This window comes from Podarcis muralis, chromosome Z (assembly GCF_964188315.1).
Source record: "Podarcis muralis chromosome Z, rPodMur119.hap1.1, whole genome shotgun sequence".
In the NCBI taxonomy this organism is placed as follows: domain Eukaryota; kingdom Metazoa; phylum Chordata; class Lepidosauria; order Squamata; family Lacertidae; genus Podarcis; species Podarcis muralis.
The window spans coordinates 2,968,392-2,986,266 of NC_135673.1; the positions used below are offsets into that span (position 1 = coordinate 2,968,392).

The 17,875-nt window shown below is 47.2% G+C and overlaps 1 protein-coding gene across 1 annotated transcript in view; it reads right to left on the bottom strand.

The window, feature by feature from the left end:
• Positions 1 to 17,209, bottom strand: part of DAB2IP (DAB2 interacting protein) — a 314,536-nt gene extending 297,327 nt beyond the window's left edge. The window contains exon 1 of the mRNA XM_077922167.1: positions 16,708 to 17,209. Within this exon, the coding sequence (XP_077778293.1) occupies positions 16,708 to 16,750 (43 nt within the window). The 5' untranslated portion in view covers positions 16,751 to 17,209. The remainder of the gene's footprint in view (positions 1 to 16,707) is intronic.
• Between the last annotated feature and the right edge of the window lie 666 nt (positions 17,210 to 17,875).

The following is a 17,875-nucleotide window of genomic DNA, read 5'->3' on the forward strand; positions in this document are numbered from 1 at the left end:
CCAGCTGGAATCTGGAACACAGAAATGTCCACAGCAATGTGACCCAGTTGAAGTCAGCCCTGGACAGCTACGAACTATTTCGTTATTGCATGATTGGCTGTAATGCATCGCTAGCAAATTGCAGCTCAAAGAACCAAAGTTTCTGAGTGATTCCCTCGCGGGAAAATCCAGAGGCAGCTTAAATTTCAATCAAAGCCTTTGCTTCTCTCCCTCTCCTCTCTCCCCATTTTTTTTTCTTTTAAAAGATGAATTAAACATTAAAGTTAAGTGGAAAATCCTGTATTTATTTGGTGCAAGAACATTTTGCTCCAAAATCCCAAACAGTTTATGAGAGATTGGAGGAGCCAGTGCATTCTGCCTCTGCCTCCCTTCCCTCCCTCCCAAGAAGAAAAGCTCAGGCTATTTTGGAAACAATGTGAGCCATCAACTCAGGAATGGTGTGGGCTTGACGATCTCTAAATACAGTGGTAACTCGGTTTATGAACCTAATCCGTTCCTGAAGTCTGTTCTTAAACTGAATCCATTCTTAAACTGAGGCCTGCTTTCCCTAATGAGGCCTCCTTCTACCGTTCAGCTTCCGTTCTTAGACCGAGGCAAAGTTCGCAAAACGGAACACTTCTTCCGGTTTTGCGGAGTTCGTAAACCGAATCGTTTGTAAACAGGGCTGTTCTTAAACTGAGGTACCACTGTACAGTGGTACCTCGGGTTACAGACTCTCCAGGTTACAGATGCTTCAGGTTACAGACTCCGCTAACCCAGAAATAGTACCTCAGGATAAGAACTTTGCTTCAGGATGAGAACAGAAATCGCGCAGTGGCAGCAGGAGGCCCCATTAGCTAAAGTGGTACCTCACGTTAAGAACAGTTTCAGGTTAAGAACGGACCTCTGGAACGAATTAAGTTCTTAACCCGAGGTACCACTGTATTCTAATAATTTTGATGATCGCATTACTGAATCTTGTTTGATTGGGTATGATTTTGCTTTTACAGTGGTACCTCGGGTTACAGACGCTTCAAGTTACAGACTCCACTAACCCAGAAATAGTACCTCGGGTTAAGAACTTTGCTTCAGGATGAGAAGAGAAATCATGCGGCGGCAGCAGCGGGAGGCCCCATTAGCTAAAGTGGTACCTCAGATTAAGAACAGTTTCAGGTTAAGAACAGACCTCCAGAACGAATTAAGTTATTAACCCGAGGTACCACTGTATACACTGCTAATGGATGCAAGATCCCTGTGGTCTCCTAGGAAGCTTGCTTCCCACTTTTGTCCTTAAAAAAAATGGTGTCTTGCTATATGAATTTCCTATAGTAAAACATTTCTTATGTGCTGACCACACTTCTGCTGGCCTGTCAAAATGTGCTCCTTGGTATACCTGACTACCCATTCGTATGCCTCATTCCCACTATGTAAACAGCATTACAAGTGTTAAATGGAGAAAAGCTTCTGCAGCTCTGCCATTCTGATCTATGCACTGCTCTATAATCGAAGAACACGACCACCAAATTCCCCATGAAGAGAGAGTCTGTACATATGGAGGTCACGGGTCTGAAAATTCACCCCGCTATTTGTTTGACCTATTTTTGAGGACTTAGGAGCTGCCTTGTTCAATTATTTAAATTCCTGAACTGACAGATCAGTTGGGTACGTGACTAACTTTCTATTGAGGAACAGGTCTGAAAAGGTGGTCTGTTTTGCCTTTAGAATAATAACTTCAAGAAGGAAACTGTGGGGATGAAAAATTAAATTATTCAATGTAGAAATTCTCTATTTGACAGTATGCCTAGTTTTAATAACTGTGTAATGTATTCTATCTTGCTTCTATGTGTTTTGTTTTGCATTTAAATAAACAAACAACTATCAGTGACCACCCAGATGCCTGTGGAAAAACAGCAAACAGGACTCATGAGCAACACTCTCCCATCCTGTGGCTTCTTCCAGGAACTGGTATTCAGAAGTATTGCAGCCTCTGACCATGGGAGCAGAGCAGAGCCATCATGGATAGGGGCCATGGATAGCCTTCTCTTCCATGAATTTGTCAGTCCCTCTTTTGATGCTGATGTAAGAATTAGAGAACCCAGGGTGCAGATTTTTTATTTTATTTTAAACATGTTCCATTATTAATTATATTGAACATTTGGCTAGAATGTGTCAGGCTTGATTTTGTGTGCCTGCATTTTATGACTCCTACGCTGCATTCCTTTACTGCACAAATGGCCCTCCAGGATGTTATTCTAAGTATATCATGAGTTAGCACTGGAGTGTAAAACCAGCAAACTAAATCTGCTGAAGCTTGCTCTAATTCTCTTGGTTCCGTGTTTTTCATTTACGGGTGTTCCCTCACCTGGGTACAAACAAAGTAGTGTCCAAGCTTTCCAAGTTGGTGGCCATCACAGTCTCCTTTGGGAGCGAGTTCCATAGTTTATGCACTGTGCTGAATCTCCCAACACTTAGTTCCATCGGATGTCCCTCAGTTCTGACCTTATGAGGGAGGGAGAGGAACTTTTTTCTATCCACCTTCACCATGCTGTGTATAAATTCGTAAAATCTCCACCCCTTGTTCCCTTTTTCTCTAAAGAGTCCTAAGCATCTCAAAAGGTCATGAAGGGACAGGTCTCTCAATGGTGGGTGACCACAACAGCTGTGAGTAGATCCACCATGACTACAAGATGAGCACCCGTTATTACCGTGCTGGGGATTAAACCTTCGTGTCTGTTTTAGTTCCACAGGGAACACTGTTCCAAGCTTAATTCCAGAGGCCTAGCACTGTTACCAAGGATGGTTGGCCAGCTGTCCAGAGCTCATATCAGTCATGGCATCAGCAAAAAGGGGGTGGGCTCAAGGATGCTTCCAAATTTATCAGTGCAGAGTTCCTAATGACCAGGTCTTGCTTCCAAGGTGAACCTAATAAGAGCCCTGAGGCTGGATCAGGCCCATGCATCCTGGTCCTGCATCCTGTTCTTACAGTGGCCAACCAGGAGACTCCATTGGGAAATCATCAAGCAAGCCTTGAGCACAAGAGCTCTCTCCGCTCCTGTGGCCTCCAGACACATTAGAAATTCTCTTATCATTCCAAATACATGTTCCCAAATTTTGTACAATCTAACAACAGCTTTTTGCTTTTTTTAAAATTCTGTTTCGCCCTCCCTGCTTTTGCACTGCAATTCCCTTCGGCCCAAGGGTCGCGGGTGGCGCTGTGGGTTAAACTACTGAGCCTCTTGGGCTTGCCGATCAGAAGGTTGGCAGTTCGAATCCCCACGACGGGGTGAGCTCCTGTTGCTCGGTCCCTGCTTCTGCCAACCTAGCAGTTTGAAAGCACGTCAAAGTGCAAATAGATAAATAGGTACCGCTCCACCGGGAAGGTAAACGGCGTTTCCATACACTGCTCTGGTTCGCCAGAAGCGGCTTAGTCATGCTGGACACATGACCTGGAAACTGTACGCCGGCTCCCTCAGCCAATAAAGCGAGATGAGCACCGCAACCCCAGAGTCAGTCACAACTGGACCTAATGGTCAGGGGTCCCTTTACCTTTACCTTTTATCCCTTCGGCCCTAGCATGCTGGAGTCAGGACCTGCCTGCCCATGAAGTGGTCTGAGGCAGCTGCTTCAGGTGGCACAACACCAAGAGGTGGCACCTCCACGAGTGCTTCACCCACCCCAACCCCTCTGCTTCTGGGGTAGAAGCAGTGGCAGCAGCAGTGGCAGCTTCCAGCGAGATTTCACTGAAATCTCATGAGATCTCACCAGGATCAGTCATCATTGCTGCTTTATGGGTGCCACAAGACAAACCCAGGTAAAAGAGGCTTCAACAGGGCAGGCGGTGGGCAGTGCCAGAGCAGTGACATTAGAATGGCACATTCCCATTCCCCCTCAGACAGTGAAACAGGATGCACCGGCCCTGGCTAGAGTAGACAGTACAGCCATTCTGGTAGGTGTGAGTTGTTGTGTAAAACCAGTGCTTTTTTCTGGGGGTATGCGGGGGTACGCATACCCCTAAACATTTTGTGAATCTAATGGGAGAAGAAACTGAAGTTCCAAATTGAACCGACTGAATCATCAGTTCTGTTGCTAACCCTGATGGTGGCCTCATTTCCTGTCATGGTATTTCCTGAGTCTCAGACGGAAGCGGGCGTTTAATATGTGAAGTAGGAATTGGAATCTAGCACCGTGATTGGTCAGTTTCGTTGTTACCACCTCCAGTGGTGGCTTCCTTTCCTTTCCCAGTGTTTCTTGAGCGGTGGACACCAACAACAAGCAGAGGAATCGGAAAGATGTTAGTGCATACAACCTCATGCCAATGTGGAAGCTACTGTCGCCCATGGAAGCAGGGAGTAGGAAAAAACTCAAACACGTACAGCAGAGTTCCCAAAAAATAGACCAGAGGCAATTGTACTTCACCCAGCAGAGCTTTTCTGCTACCGAAAGCAAGTGAGCATAATGGTCACAAATCCAGTACATTCAGGATTGGCACTGTCCACAAAAAATCCAGTTGCAGCACTTAAAATAAAACTTACACTTAAAATGCTAAACATTACCACTAAGCAAACAGAAACAGAACACTAGAACAAAGAAAGAGAAAGAGCGAGCGAGCAAGCGAGACCCAGGCTCCTCCTGACCTGACTATTATGGTCAGTATGACCTTGTCAGAAAGGTAACAGAACCGGTTTAAACCAACTGCACACAGCTTCCCAGAAAAATAACCAGAAAACATCACATCCCTCTGCTTGCTTCTTTCACAAAGAAAGAAACATTCTAGAACGGTCCTGAACTAATCAGAATAGGAAAAATCTCTACACAGCCGATCAATACTTTCTGTACTAAGAAATGAAAACTGAGTTACTGTCAGCTGTCAACCATGTAATGCATGTTCTTTGTACTTTTGTCCATTTAACGTATATACTCGAGTATAAGCTGACCCAAATATAAGCTGAGGCACCTAATTTTACCACAAAAAACTGGGAAAACTTATTGACTCGAGTATAAGCCGGTTCACCACACCACAAACCTCCTGGTGGGCCGAAGTGCGTGTGCGCACATGCGCATGCGCACACGGCAGAGGGGGCTTCTCTCTCCCCCCCCCAACCCCTCCAGTCCCCCTGCCTACCTAGGGTGCTGCTGAGAGGCAGAGGCTGGTGGCAGCAGCGGAGAAGGAGGAAGGAGCAGCCCAAAGGGGCTGCTTTCGGGCTGCTCGTTCTTCTACCACTGCCACCGACAGCAGCAAAGGGGACCCTCACTCGAGAATAAGCCGAGGGGGGCTTTTTCAGCATTTAAAAATGTGCTGAAAAAATCAGCTTATACTGGAGTATATACAGTACTGTTTTTATTTTCCCTGGTTTGAACTATAAAATGGTGCTTTTCTTGAGTCAAAATGAGAGTACAGTCATACCTTGGGTTACAGACGCTTCGGGTTGCACGATTTCGGGTTGCGCATTGCGCCGAACCCGGAGGTACCGTAATGGGTTACTTCCAGGTTTCGGCGCATGCGCAGAAGTGCTAAATCACACTTTGCGCGTGCACAGAAGCACCAAATCGCAACCCACACGTGCGCACACGCGGCGCTGCAGGTTGCGAACGTGCTTCCCGCATGGATCACGTTCGCAACCCAAGCGTCCACTGTAGCCCTAAACATTTTTAAAGGGAAAAAAGCACTGTGTAAAACAACTGAAGCTCCAGGCTAGCAAAGGCTGGACTAAGGAAAATGTGTCTTGGCTGGAGTGTGGGCACCAAAACCTGGACCTCACCTGTGTTGGTATGTTCTGGGTATCAAGAAGTTAATACTCTGTGTTAAGTGGAAATGCCAAGTCGTGAGGTACAAGTCAGCATCACGAGTGGTGGGAAGTTGGCTAATTGGTCTATAGCCAGTTAGTAGTAGAAAGAAGGTATGGTTGACTCTCCTCACTGGCTTCTCACCTGTATGGGATCCCACACTACCTTTGTATTTTGGTAGTGTAAGAAGACTGCTTTATGCTGATCAGAGGGCCAGCTTGCACCAAAGATTGAGGGAGGGTGTGTCGTGTGCATGTGACTGTGCGTCATGCGCAGTGCCTGTTTGTGCACAATTTTGCATCATTGGGAGAAGGCTGAGTGTGACATGGCCTCAATGGGCAGCTGATCCTCCTCTCTCACACCTGGTCTACTTCCATGGCAGGAGGAGGAACAGCTGGCCACTGAAGCCATGCCATGCTTGGCTCTGCACTTGGCTCCATGCCTGGCCTCCTCTGCCCCCTCAACATTTGGGGGGTGACCCCCTCCTAAAGGATATTGGAGGGGGCCAAAAGCAGCTTGACCCCCATGAAACTGGTACCCCGACTGAAACTGGAACAACTGGAAGACATCCTAGAACAAAGTTTGACTCCTGAGTGCTTCACGGTGCTTCCAGAGCTAACAATAACTCATCAACCTGCCTTATACAAGTTCTTTGCGAATGGCGATCTTGTCCTTTGGTAATAACACATTTTAAGATTTAGGAACGTAGTGAGATGAGAACACAGGAAACTGCCATATACTGACTATTGCTCCATCCAGGTCAATATTGTCTACACTGACTGGCAGTGGCTGTCCAAGGTTTCAGATGCCACTGGGGACTGAACTAGGAGCCTTCTGCATGCAAAGCAGATACACTACCCCGAGCGACAGCCCTTTTGTGAATTCCAGTCCTGTGGGTGTCTGTTAGATCCTTCTTAATATACTTCTGCAGCCCACAAACTTAGGCTGGGCTGTAAACATCACAAAAACTGGAGTTTTGCAGACTTAAAGAAGTTCTCCTCTTGGCATACCAAGCAGAGCTTGTTCTGCAAATGCACTGAATATCAAGGGAGGACCTTAAATATTTAATGCCAACTTACACATCAACATGCTATCTTATTTTATTTCTTGGGTGTGCGTTTTTCCCCCCCTTTTCAGATGGGAGCTAGAGATGAAAAACCTAAATGGAAAACCAACAGATGGACGCCAACATGGCTAACTAATTAATAATGATCAACATCTTCATAGTGGAAGGAAGCAGAATGCACATGGGAACATAGTGGGGCTTACACCAGGTCATGCTGTTAGGAAGCCCCACTGAAGTTAGCGAGTTGAGGTTTGTAAAGGGCTCAAAAACAAGACAAGATGGATTTTGCAAAATCATCTTTTTTTATCCCCACAATCTGGTAATTGTTTTAATTAATATTAATAAGGGACTTTGTAGTATTGCTATAGCCTGCCCATAGGCCTTACTGTGACAGGCGCATAAAAAAACATCCCACTTGTGGCACTAAAGTCAAGCAGACTGCATTCTTTATAATGGGAGCCTGAGAGGGGTGGGCGGGTGGGGAAAATACAATATAAAACCTAGAAAATTGGGGGTGGGGGTGCAGCAACAGGACCACTGCAATATACAAGGCACATCATTACTTCCTCAATTAATAAACAGTTCTATACTATACTTTAAATGCATTGAAATTGCCAAATGTCCATAACAGCTGTTGCATGTTTTAGTAAGTTCTTTGCTGGATGTACATATGATAAAGTTCTGCCAGGTGCCATAAAATGATTGTGGTTTTCCTTTTCCTTGCATAACCCAGATTTTCTGCCTCACTTTCTCTGCTGCTGCTGCTAAAGTCCAAATCATTCTGTACCAGGATGGTAAGTTTAGATTATTCAGATCTTACCTGTGCCAAGCGTTGGCTCGTCTAGTCGATGATAGCAAATGCAAAATCCTTGCTATGTTCCGTAAGCACAGACAGAAAAAATAATTCCGGGGTAAATTCGGTATTAGCACCTGTAATGCTGATCAGTTCCTCATGTATATCAGATACAAACCCTCATATAGAAGTGCATTCCTACAGGGGGTCATATGTGCCTTAACCCCATATCCTCTCCAGAACACAGAATTGATTGTGGAGGTTGTGTTCTGTACTGATTTGAGCATCACTTTTTCTTTTGGCAGAAAGCATAATCTGAGTCCAATTCCTTATCCAGAGGGAGCTGGAACAGTTGCCAATCAGGCAAATCAGACCCAGTGGACATGACTAAGGTGATGCAGGACCCTGGTGTCCCTTTTTATTAAAGGGGGGGGTTCATCCTTCTCCCTACCCCACTCTTGACCTCTTTGTCCCTCTGAAATCCTAATCCAAAACCACCTGTGCCTCCAGACCTCCACCCTCTCCAGGCAGTTCTGCTTCCCACTGCAAGCACCAATTTTGCAAGGTGGCTCCCTTTGTCATTTCCCACCAGGGGTGTTGGGGAAGGCAGAGCAGGATGAAAGCCAGGCCCTTAGAAAGAGTCTCAGGGCAGGAGGCATGAAATGTGCATCCTGCACCACGAAAGCTTCTCACCCACACTCGCTCACAATGCAGCCAGCATTTAATAATAATAATACTGTAATAATGATAAAAATATAACATGAAGTGCCTTCATTAAAAAAAAGCAGCAGCTTCTGTTGTTGTTTTTGAGGAAGCGCACTCTATGTAGACACTTAGCAACCTCCGTTTACAGCAGAAAATTACTTTTCACACAACCGCTGCTGCCTGGAGCTGTTTTCATTCATAGCTAACACTTGGCTGCTGCTGCTGCTGCCGCCAAACAAACAAACAAGAGAGATGAAAGAAAGAGGAAGAAGATACCTATTTCTGCCTAAGGGCCACATTCTCTCCTGGACACTTTCCAGGGGCCACATGCCGCGAAGAGAGAGGGGGAGGGAGCAAAATACAACTGGCTTACCTTTGGGCAATGAGAGGGTGGCCACCAACTTGGACGGCTTTAAAAGATAATTAGACAAATTCACGGAGGAAACAGCGATCAGTGGCTACTAGCCAGGATGGCCATGATCCACCTCCTCTGTCAGAGGCAGTGCACGGCAGTGAGGGTATGGGGGTGCAGGCCTGGATCTGCTGGGGGAGACAGCATGTTTTGCCTCAAGCAGAATATCCTGGGCTGGCTCTTCCTAGTGAGGCAGTAAGGGGATGGCAAGGGGGCACAGCAGGTATAAATGACCATCTTGCATCCATCTGTCTCAATAGACAATGGAGTGTGCCCATCGGGATGAGGTGCTGTGTTGGCAGCACCCAAGTGACCTCCCAGGGGTGCAAGTCTGGGCTGTGTGTCTGGAGGTCTTGGGCTGCCCAGACAACAAGAGCTCCCTCTCTGCCTCACTGATATGGTCCAAGGGAAAGCAGAGCAATATGTTTAGCACCTGCTTGCCTGCAGGAGATGCTGGAAGGAGGCCTACAAGGCATCATCTAACCACCTTAGGGACTCTGCTCTGGACTTGTGTAAAGTTTACTTCTTAGCCTTTTCATCTTGAACTCCTTGAAAGAAAAAGGTGTTATATAAATATAATAAATAAAAATAAAATGACAGCACGAAGCAGTGTCTGCACAGGAGATTTCAGCCAACCCCAAAGGAACCTTTATGCAGTGCAGAGCAAGTCCACTTTGTGCATTCTTCATGGTCCAGACAAGGCAGTGAAATTCGAAGCATCCCCAGCCGCCTAGGATCTCTGAGTCATAGGATCTCTGATACATGCATGCACATCAGGCATACGGCATCTGAGTTGTGCCAAGCATGGCGCTGAAGGAAAAGTCCGCTCTTCTCATGTATTGAAGTCCCATCCTTAAAAATAACCGACCACCAGTCCAGTGCCAAGGGTCAAGATTCTCTCTCTTGAGTGGTGAGCCTCCGAATGGATGCCAGTAATAGCTGTTGCTCTCTCTCTACCCCACCCACAGCACTTAAACCTCTTAATAAACAACAACAACAACTTCTGGCCTCATCCATAAACAAAAGTCCTGGAGCCTTAGCGTCCATCCTTCTCATCTCTAGATCTTCCAGACTTGCTGCCTTGTCTCATCTTCGAGATTGGAATGGGATAACAAAGCTTGCATTTGGAAACAAAGCCCTCATCACATAACAGTTCATTTCATATTTGTCCCTACCACCAGCACAAGCCCATTGGGGCCCTCCCAGCTCTACAGTTCTGAGAACCTACGCTGTGATGCCAGTATTTCAGAGCAACAGACCAGATGGCCCTTTGAGTCCCTTCCAAATCTATGATTCTGCAAATTTGGCTGAATCATAAAATTTGTTTCCTGCTTGGCAGGGGGTTGGACTCGATGGCCCTTGTGGTCTATTCCAACTCTATGATTCTATGAAAGAGTATAAGTTGTCCCATAGTAGTGCTCCCAGTACCCAAACCGTGGAGTTTTTGGCTCTTTTGATGCCTTCCCCAGCTTCATCACATCCCTGAAAGTTCAGCTCCCTTTACCACATGCTAAGTCCCACCAAAGTGAGGAACATTATTCAGAGATGTTTTAAACCTGCAGATTCAGTGCCAGGTAGTGCTGGCACCAAACCTGCTTCTCTGAACAAAGGTTTCCTATGAGGCAGGCCAGCATTACTGATCTGCTGGAGTCACCCATTTCAGACACAACTATTCAAAATCCAAAAGGCCAAAAAGGATTTATCATTTGCTATTGTGTTCTCCAGTTGAAATATAGGGATGCTAAAAGGTAAAGGGTAAAGGGACCCCTGACCGTTAAGCCCAGTCGCCGACAACTCTGGGGTTGCACTGCTCATCTCACTTTACTGGCCGAGGGAGCCGGTGTTTGTCCACAGGCAGCTTCCAGGTCATGTAGCCAGCATGACTAAGCCACTTCTGGCGAACCAGAGCAGTGCACAGAAACGCCGTTTGCCTTCCCGACAGAGCGGTACCTATTTATCTACTTGCACTGGTATGCTTTCGAACTGCTAGGTTGGCAGGAGCAGGGACAGAGCAATGGGAACTCGTCCCGTTGCGGGGATTCAAACTGCCGACCTTCTGATTGGCAAGCCCAAGAGGCTCTGTGGTTTAGACCACAGCGCCACCTGTGTCCCTTCCCCAAATCAGTGCTGTCCAGATGTTTTGGACCACATCACCCCCGGCCAGCCTGACCAATGGTTCGTGGTGGTGGGAGCTGTAGTTCAAAACATCTGGGTGCCACCCAGCTGGAGCAGGGTGGGCCATACAAGTTCCTTGACTGATGCCTAGAGATGAGATGGTTTTGCCCTTTCCATACCATGTGTTCTTTTCCTCTAGAATCTTTGTTTAATCAGAATCCCTTCCAAGACTGAAGCATCATGTTGAGTTCAGCAGCAATGGAAGCTTCCATGGGCTATGTTCTGCCTCCATGGCCAGAGGCAGCAGTGTTTCTGAATGCCAGTTTCCGGAAATGGCAGGAGAATAGAATGCTGTTGCACTCAGATCCTGCCTTCAGGCTTCCCTAGGGGAAGTAATGGGCACCAACCTGGACGGCTTTAACAGAGGATTACACAAATTCGTGGAGGAGGAGAAAGCTATCCATGGCTACCAGCCATGATGGCTCTGCTCTGCCTCACCAGTCAGAGTCAGTGACACTTCTGAATACCACTCTGGAAACCACAGGTGCAGAGAGTGTTCTTTTGCTTGGGTCCACTGAGAGCCAGTGTGGTGTAGTGGTTAAGAGCGGTAGTCTCATAATCTGAGGAACCGGGTTCGCGTCTCCGCTCCTCCACATGCAGCTGCTGGGTGACCTTGGGCCAGTCACACTTCTTTGAAGTCTCTCAGCCCCACTCACCTCACAGAGTGTTTGTTGTGGGGGAGGAAGGGAAAGGAGAATGTTAGCCGCTTTGAGACTCCTTAGGATAGTGATAAAGCGGGATATCAAATCCAAACTCTTCTCTTCTTCTTCTTCCTGGTTGTTGGTTCCCCATAGACATCTCATTGGCTACTGTGAGAACAGGAGTCTGGGCTGGATGGGCAAGTTCTCACAGTGGTCAATCAGATGTCTATGGGAAACCCTCATGCACAATCTGAGCACTCTTCCATACTGTTGTGTCCAGCAACTGGAATTCGGAAGCACTGCTGCTAGATCTCCAAGATTCTGACTATAATAATAATAATTTATTTATACCCCGCCCATCTGGCTGGGTTTCCCCAGCCACTCTGGGCGGCCTCCAACAGAATATTAAAATACAATAGTCTATTAAACATTAAATGCTTCCGTAAACAGGGCTGCCTTCAGATGTCTTCTAAAAGTCTGGTAGTTGTTTTTCTCTTGGACATCTGGTGGGAGGGCATTCCACAGGGCCGGTGCCACCACCGAGAAGGCCCTCTGCCTGGTCCCCTGTAACTTGGCTTCTCGCAGCGAGGGAACCGCCAGAAGGCCCTCAGCACTGGACCTCAGTGTCCAGGCTGGACAATGGGGATGAAGACACTCCTTCAGATATACAGGACTGAGGCTGTTTAGGACTGAACATTAGGAGAAAATTTCTGACAGTAAGAGCTGTTCAACAGTAGAACAGACTACCTCAGATAGTCTCCTTCATTTGACGTTTTTAAACAGTGGTTCGATGGCCATCTGTCAGGGATTCTTTGTTGTGATTCCTGCATTGTGGGATTCTATGATCAATCTCTTCCGGAACCCCAGCTCAGAGCATGTTGGGATGTCAGAGAGATTCCTTCTAAAGCTTTCCCCTAGAATCTTCCAAGGCTCTTCTTACTCCTTTGCAAATGTTCCATAGCTGAACCTTTTCTTACAGAAATTTCTCTGAAGCCAGCTGAGCAACAATAATCTTGAAAATACTTATTCTATATATAGTTGGCAATTATATAAGTATGCCATGATTGACATTATATGTGAGGGATGGGGGGGGGAGCAATGAGTGCACACATTTGGAGTGCAAAGTCAGTTTCTCCTGCAAAAGCCAAACCTGATACTGTATTCTGCAGGACCCTGGGGACTGCAAAGCAGGGATGGCTACTGGCAGCTAGGGAACGTTGTTCTGGCCCTCCATATCACAGAATCATATCGTAAAGTTGGAAGCTTCCCCTAAGGGTCATCTAGTCCAACCCACGACTATGCAGGAATTACAGCTAAAGAATTCCTGGCAGATGGCCATCCAAGTTCTTCCTAATGCTTAGTCAGAATCACCTTCTTTGTCATTTTAATCCATTGGTTTGGGTCCTCACCTCTGGAACATCAGGAAGCAAGCTTGCTCAGTCTTCCATGTGGCAGACTCTCAGGCATTTGAAGACAGTTATCCGTATAGTCAAAGCTATGGTTTTCCCAGTAGTGATGTATAGAAGTGAGAGCTGGACCATAAAGAAGACTGATTGCCGAAGAATTGATGCTTTTGAATTATGGTGCTGGAGGAGGCTCTTGAGGGTCTCATGGACTGCAAGAAGATCAAACCTATCCATTCTTAAGGAAATCAGCCCTGGGTGCTCACTGGAAGGACAGATCCTGAAGCTGAGGCTCCAAGACTTTGGCCACCTCGTGAGAAGAGAAGACTCCCTGGAAAAGACCCTGATGTTGGGAAAGATGGAGGGCACAAGGAGAAGGGGACGACAGAGGACGAGATGGTTGGACAGTGTTCTTGAAGCTACCAGCATGAGTTTGACCAAGCTGCAGGAGGCAGTGGAAGACTGGCGTGTTCTGGTCCATGGGGTCACGAAGAGTCAGACATGACTAAACAACAACAGCAACAACAAATCCTATCCCCTCTCAGTCTTCTCTCTCCAGACTAAACATACCCCTCAACTGCTCTTCATTAGGCTTGGTTTCCAGACCCTTGATCATTCTGACCTCTCACTCCTCTGCACATGGTCCAGCTTATCAATATCCTTAAACTGTGATGTCCAGAAGTGGACACAGTATTCCAGGTATAGGCAGAAGAGAGTGATACTATTAGGGTACTTCTCTTGATTAGGACACTAGACTTCAGTTGATGCAGCCTAGAACTACATTAGCTTTTTTTGCTGCTGCATCATACTGTAGACGCATGCTAAGCCTGTGATCTACTAAGCCCCCTAGATCCTTTTCACAAGCACCGCTGTCAAGCAAGGTGCCCCCATCCTGTATTTGTGCATTCAGCTATTCCTACCTAAGTGTTTAAGGTCATTATTTAGCAAAGCATTAAGTAACAGGGACCAGGAGTTTTGTTCAAACTGCCTTTTTTTCATAGCCAGTAGGGCTTTGTACCTAAGTCTACATTAGTCCCTGTTGAAATTTGTTTTGTTAGTTTTGATCAAGTGATGGGAAAGATCTCCCAGGTCCTGGAACTAGGAGAGTTGGGCAAAGAATCAGATCTGCTATCAGGCAGCTCCCAGCATTTTTTCCAGCCATTCCAACCAATCCATGGAAAGGGCAATAAGGAAGACTTTTCTTTATGATTGCCACTTGGTGGATCAGAGGAACGCTGTTGACATAGTCTATCTTGATTTCAGTAAAGCATTTGACAAGGTCTCCCATGATATTCTTGCAAGGAAGCTGGCAAAATGTGGGTTGAATGAGGTGGATTTTTAGCTGGTTGACTGACCGAACCCAAAGAGTTCTCATTAATGGTTCCTCGTCATCCTGGGGAAAAGTGACAAGTGGGGTGCTGCAGGGTTCTGTCCTGGGCCCATTGTTGTCTGACATCTTTATAAATGACTTGGATGAAGGAATTGGAGAACTGGGTCCAAGCTAACAAAATGTTTTACAACAGGGACAAAGGTAAGGTTCTGCACTTAGGCAGGAAGAACCACCTGCACAAATATAGGATGGAGGACACGTGGCTTACTAGCAGTACATGAGAAAATGATCTAGGGGTCTTGGTGGACCACAAACTTAACAGTGTGATGCAGCAGCAAAAAAGCTAATGCTATTCTAGGCTGCATCAACAGAAGTATAGTGTCCAGATCAAGGGAAATAATAATACTACTCTATTCTGCCTTGGTCAGACCATACTTGGAATACTGTGTCCCATTCTGGGCACCACAATTTAGGAAGGATGTTGACAAGCTAGAAGGTGTGCAATGGAAGGCACCCAAGATGGTCAAGAGTCTAGAAGCCAAGCCTTATGAGGAACAGTTGAAGGAGCTGGGTAGGTTTAGCCTGGAAAAGAGGAGCTTGAGAGGAGATATCATAACCATTTTCAAATATCTCAAGGGCTGTAACATGGAAGAAGGACCATGCTTGTTTTCTCCTGCTCTGGATGGTAGGACCTGAACCAAGGGCTTCAAGTTACAAGAAAAAGGATTCCAGCTAGACCTCAGGAAGAACTTTCTGACAGTAAGAGCTGTTCAACTGTGGAATGGTCTCCTTGGAGGTTTTTAAGTAGAGGTTGGGTGGCCATCTGTCATGGATGATTGAGCTGAGATTCCTACATTGCAGGGGGTTGGACTAGATGACCCTCGGGTCCCTTCCAACTCTAAATTCTATGATTCCCATAAGAGCTCTGCACACCTTACAAAATATGCACAGCTTAACAAATAACTACCAATAGCAACACAGTACAAATCTGCTGGTCTCCTCCCCACTTCTGACATTCCATCAGAAATTTAAACAGAAATCATGTGTTTACTCCACGGTGGGGGACCCCACACAACCATACCATATTAATATTCTGCCTCCAGACAATCCATGTTCTCTGCCCCAAAAAATGCTAAATTCTACAACTTGCATAAATTATGCAAATTAAGACAATTGTGTAATTTATTCAACTTTTGCTAGTCATGGGGCATTAAATCCTGCCCCCCCCCCCACAACTTGGAATCTCTTCCAGCTATCTTTCTAGCATAAGAGCAGCCATGGGGAATCCCTTTTAAGCTGAGGACCACATTAGGTTCTGGGGAACCTTCCTGGGGCCACATGCCAGCTTGTGGGCAGGGACAGCGGTAAAAGTTGGCAGAACAACAGGCATTAATTTTGCCTTTGTACCTTAGGCTGTTTTATACACAAACATGCACACCCCTCTCTCTATTCTCCATCCAGACAAGCAAGGAGTATTATTCCACATTCCAGCCAGGCAAAAATGCATGAGGACGGGGCAAGGAGGGCCACAGACCGGTGTGGGGAGAATTCCAAGGGCCAGACAGAGAGTCCTGGGGGAAGCAGGCAGACTAGGGGTCCCCAGTGCAGTTTTAGGCATTTCAGGTGCTGTCACCCACCCATATCCAAGCACAGTGCCATGAGGTCTACAAACTTAATTTTTAAGAGAAAGGAGGAGGAAGAGCTCAAGAAGTCCTGACTCTCACATGATGCTCTCGTAGAATCATTATATACACATCATCCTGAATATAACGTTTGCCAGCCTGCAAGAACAGAGATCAGGTTGTCAGCTCTGGGCAGAAACCAGTCACATTGTTCTTGATGGTAGCTCATGGGTGCATCTCACGGCTGTGGGTTCGAACTCCACGTTGGGCCAAAGATTCCTACATTGCAGGGGATTGGACAAGATGACCTCCATGGCCATTTCCAACTCTACAATTCTATGATGCCACAAGCTCAATATTTTTTATCCCTCCCAGGAAGGCTCCCAGAACATCCACAACCTCTGCCTAATTCAGCTTCTTTCCGAATTACAAAACCGACCAGAGCCAGAACCACCTTCAGCACCAGAGGAAAACAAGCAACCCAAAACTTTGAGCTGGGGATGAAATGCTTCTGTGTGCCTGAACTTTTGTTCACTTGCTGTTTGTTGAATGTACATCCCAAAGGAGTCCAGGGCATCACTTCCTGAAGAAGAAGCTGGTGAAGCCCGGAAGCCTGCACATTCCGAAACCAAATCCAGCCAGCTGCCTCCCAAATTCCTATCCCTTGTTGCACTTTTGGTGACACCTATTCCTTTTACGGAGGCACAAACTGATCCCAGCCCAGGACTAGAATAGGACAGGTCGAACCTGAAAAGTTACTTTAAAAAAAAAAAAAGTCCCCTCCGGTGGCTCCTTACCCCGAGAGTCGTCCTCTTGGTCCGACGGGTTATTGGGATCCATTACTTCCGGGAGAAGCTCCCACCGCGCCGTGTCTCCATGCAGCGAAGCGAGAGAAAAGGTTATCTTAAAAGGAAAACTTGGAGGGGGGGGGGAGGAGGAGCAGGAAAAGCGAAGCCCTGCTGCCGCTCAAACCAATTCACCTGCCTGACGAGCTAGCGCCACATCCAAAAGGGGACATCGGAAGGCGCCTCCCTTGGCGTGACACGGCCTGGCCGGCTTCCCAATTCGCCGGCTGGCCCTCGCGGCTCGCGGGTCTTTCTCTCCAACATCTCGAGCAAAAGGCATACCGCTCTTTTCTTCTCCCCCGTGTGCGCGCGAGCCTTTCAAACTCTCGGCTCCTCTCCCGAAATCGCCAGCTCTCTCGGACGAAAGTTCAGAAGCCGTGCGGAGGTGTGGGGGGGGGGTGGTAGTGTGCGGTGGGGGGACACGAGGTTGGCAGAGGAGGATGAATAAAGAGCTCCTTGCAAGCGGTAAGGTTGCGGGGGGGGGGGTGGAAAGAGAGAAGACCAGCCTCCAAGCCACACTGTTGCATAACGCAAAGGACTGCTATAATAATAACATATAAAGTGGTGTGTTCCTTGGGGAGGAAGGAGGGAGGGAGAAAGAGCGTGGTGGGGGGGGGGGGCGGAGAGACGGAGAGGGAAAGGGAGAGAGAGAGTCGGCAGGAAGAATCAAAGCTTAGGAAGGGGAAGCAAAACCCACCCCAAACATCTCAGGAAATACAGAATTGACTGAACCCCAGGAAGGCCCACAGAGAAGGTCCCTCTCCTGATCATGGCTGGCTTACTTTCTGAGCATCCTCATACACCCTGGCTGCATTTGAGCCTCTTGTTGGCCAGAGAGGGGTCTCCCCCCCCCCCAATAAAATAAAATCAGATCCTGGCAGGTATGGGCTTGGGTGACTCTGCACTAGGGCACCAGCTGCACCTTCCTTGCTGCAGTGCCTTGTCCTATATTTACCTCCTTTTGGCAAGCCTCTGATGCTGCTGGCGGGTTTGCATGGGCTCCAAGAGCAGCAGAGCTCCTGCCAGGAGCTGCACTGTTGTCATTTGCCCTTAACAGAGCTGCTGAGGAATCTAGAGGCTGCAGTGGGGGCGGGGGAGGCGGGGGGGGGGTTGCCTAAAA